Raw genomic sequence first — 2,000 nt, 5'->3', positions numbered from 1 at the left:
CTTCAGTGTTAGTTGTACTCAGGCACAGAAAGCCTCTTCCTCCTCATAACAGATCAATTGAAATGTGTCCCGTTCAGAATGAATCTCATTCATTCACTAAGATGCAATTGGCCCATTAATTCTGAAGTGATCTCCACAATGCACACTGACTTCCTCTTGTCTATTCTCCTTGCAGGTTCCACTTGAACCGTGAGTATCTACAACATGCGGACCCCACCTCCGATGATCATTGGGATTGTCAGTGCTCCTGTTGGGCTCGTGCTGGTGTTTGTAGCTGTGTTGACACCGCAGTGGCGCCAGGGGCCCATTAGCTTGGGGAAAAACATAGCCGTGAAGTCTGATGGTCTGTGGGAGTCATGCTTGGAACTGCAAGACACTAAAGAATGCTGGCCGGTGACCACAGTGTACCAGCGCGACGAGATTGTGCAATGGTCCAGGGCCCTCATGCTGAGCTCTCTCCTGGTGTGTGGAATGGGGATCATTGTGGCCAGTGTAGGGATACGCTGCTGGATGGACTTCCCCCTTCGGAACGTAGCCGGGGCCAGTGGAGTCGTCATTATCTTGGCAGGATCCCTGTGCATCACCCCACTCACTCTCTACATGATCTCCATGCAGGAAATCAGCCCCGACACTCACACACAGTACCAGAGTGGAAGCTCGCTATACTTTGGTTGGGCGGGAAGTTGCATTGAGATCTTTGGAGGAATAGCCCTTGCCCTGAGCTTCACCTGTCCAACGTTTGAGAGATGCAGAGAGTCAGGACAAAATGGCAAAAGACCCTACGAGATTGATTACTAGATCAAATCATTGGGCACCAGCCTTCCCTGTTCATTTCAATTACGCTATTTTACATTAAGGATGTATTAAATGTTAAGTCCCCTCCAACTGTGCGTGACATCCTCATTTAGTTAATAGCATCAGTGCCCATCTGGGTATGTATTCATTGTGATTGATGGGTTTGCCAATCCAGGGTTAGCCTGGATTCTCCAAGAAATTTTGGGAACAAATACCCAGGAAAAAGATCATTTTGCATTCAAAAAAGAATTTTCTTTTAAAAGTTCAGTTCATTAGTTAGAAAAATGTTGGCAATGGGAAAGGAAAGCCTGATGGACGGTTAGTCAACGATCATCCAATCGGTAATGAAGTGGTGCATCATAAGAGTAGTCAATGGGAGAAGCGTGGGGCTGGACAGTAAGGGGACAGTGAAACTAACTAAATTAGCAATCCTAGTGACTCAACCAGTCCTGGTCTTTATTCAGTAAGTGAAGTGCACAGAACTGGCTCTAAGCACAGCTGCTAACACCTTTTCTAGTGAGTGAGCTGGGCACTGCAGCATTTTCTTGAGCCAGATATTAACACCTGTCAACTGCCTTTCAGAGTTTATTCGCTGAACTTGCAACTGGTGCCTCGGCTTAAGAAGGGAGACATTCAAATTCAGCTTTTCTTATATTCTCAAAATTCATTGAATTTTGATAAGGTGCATTACGTTACAGTTCGAATTTGACATTACATAAACGCAGTAATTTTCAAGCTCTTTCAGTACAGTAAGTGGCTGTCTGAGGTACATCACTACACTTATAATTAGTCTACATGTTACATTTGCAGTATACATTTACATTTCATGTCAAACAAACATTCTCTGGTGCATACGACCTGAAGGGTTTTCTATGGATTCCAGCCCTTTTGTCTAGTATGATGAGAAGGCCTTAAACTGAGGCCCATTGAGTCTTTGTAGTGACTGCCCCAAGCTTTAGTGTGTGCCTCAGCACATAGTCCCGGATCTTGGAATGCACCAGCTTGTGACACTCAGTCACACTGGAAGAATATCAGGTTTCAGGGAGACCAAAGAGCATCTTTCACCCAGCTGCTGGTCCTCCAGAAACAGTTGATGTCTTAGTGTGCATCCACTGAACAATCAAAAGAGCATAGAGTTACAGCACTGCTGAACCTTAACACAAACCACTCCATCTCCTTCTAAACCAGGGTTCTGTTTCTATTAC

At 45.1% G+C, this 2,000-nt stretch overlaps 1 protein-coding gene across 1 annotated transcript; it reads left to right on the top strand.

Moving 5' to 3' along the window:
* The first annotated feature begins 204 nt into the window (after nt 1–204).
* Nucleotides 205–798, top strand: cldn23l (claudin 23-like). Its single transcript, XM_078237118.1, has one exon. The coding sequence runs from the start codon at nt 205–207 to the stop codon at nt 796–798; it is 594 nt and encodes a 197-aa protein (XP_078093244.1).
* Nucleotides 799–2,000: the final 1,202 nt, after the last annotated feature.

The sequence above is a fragment of the Mustelus asterias genome, chromosome 21 (assembly GCF_964213995.1).
Source record: "Mustelus asterias chromosome 21, sMusAst1.hap1.1, whole genome shotgun sequence".
NCBI lineage: Eukaryota > Metazoa > Chordata > Chondrichthyes > Carcharhiniformes > Triakidae > Mustelus > Mustelus asterias.
This window is presented reverse-complemented; position numbering and strand designations above follow the sequence as displayed.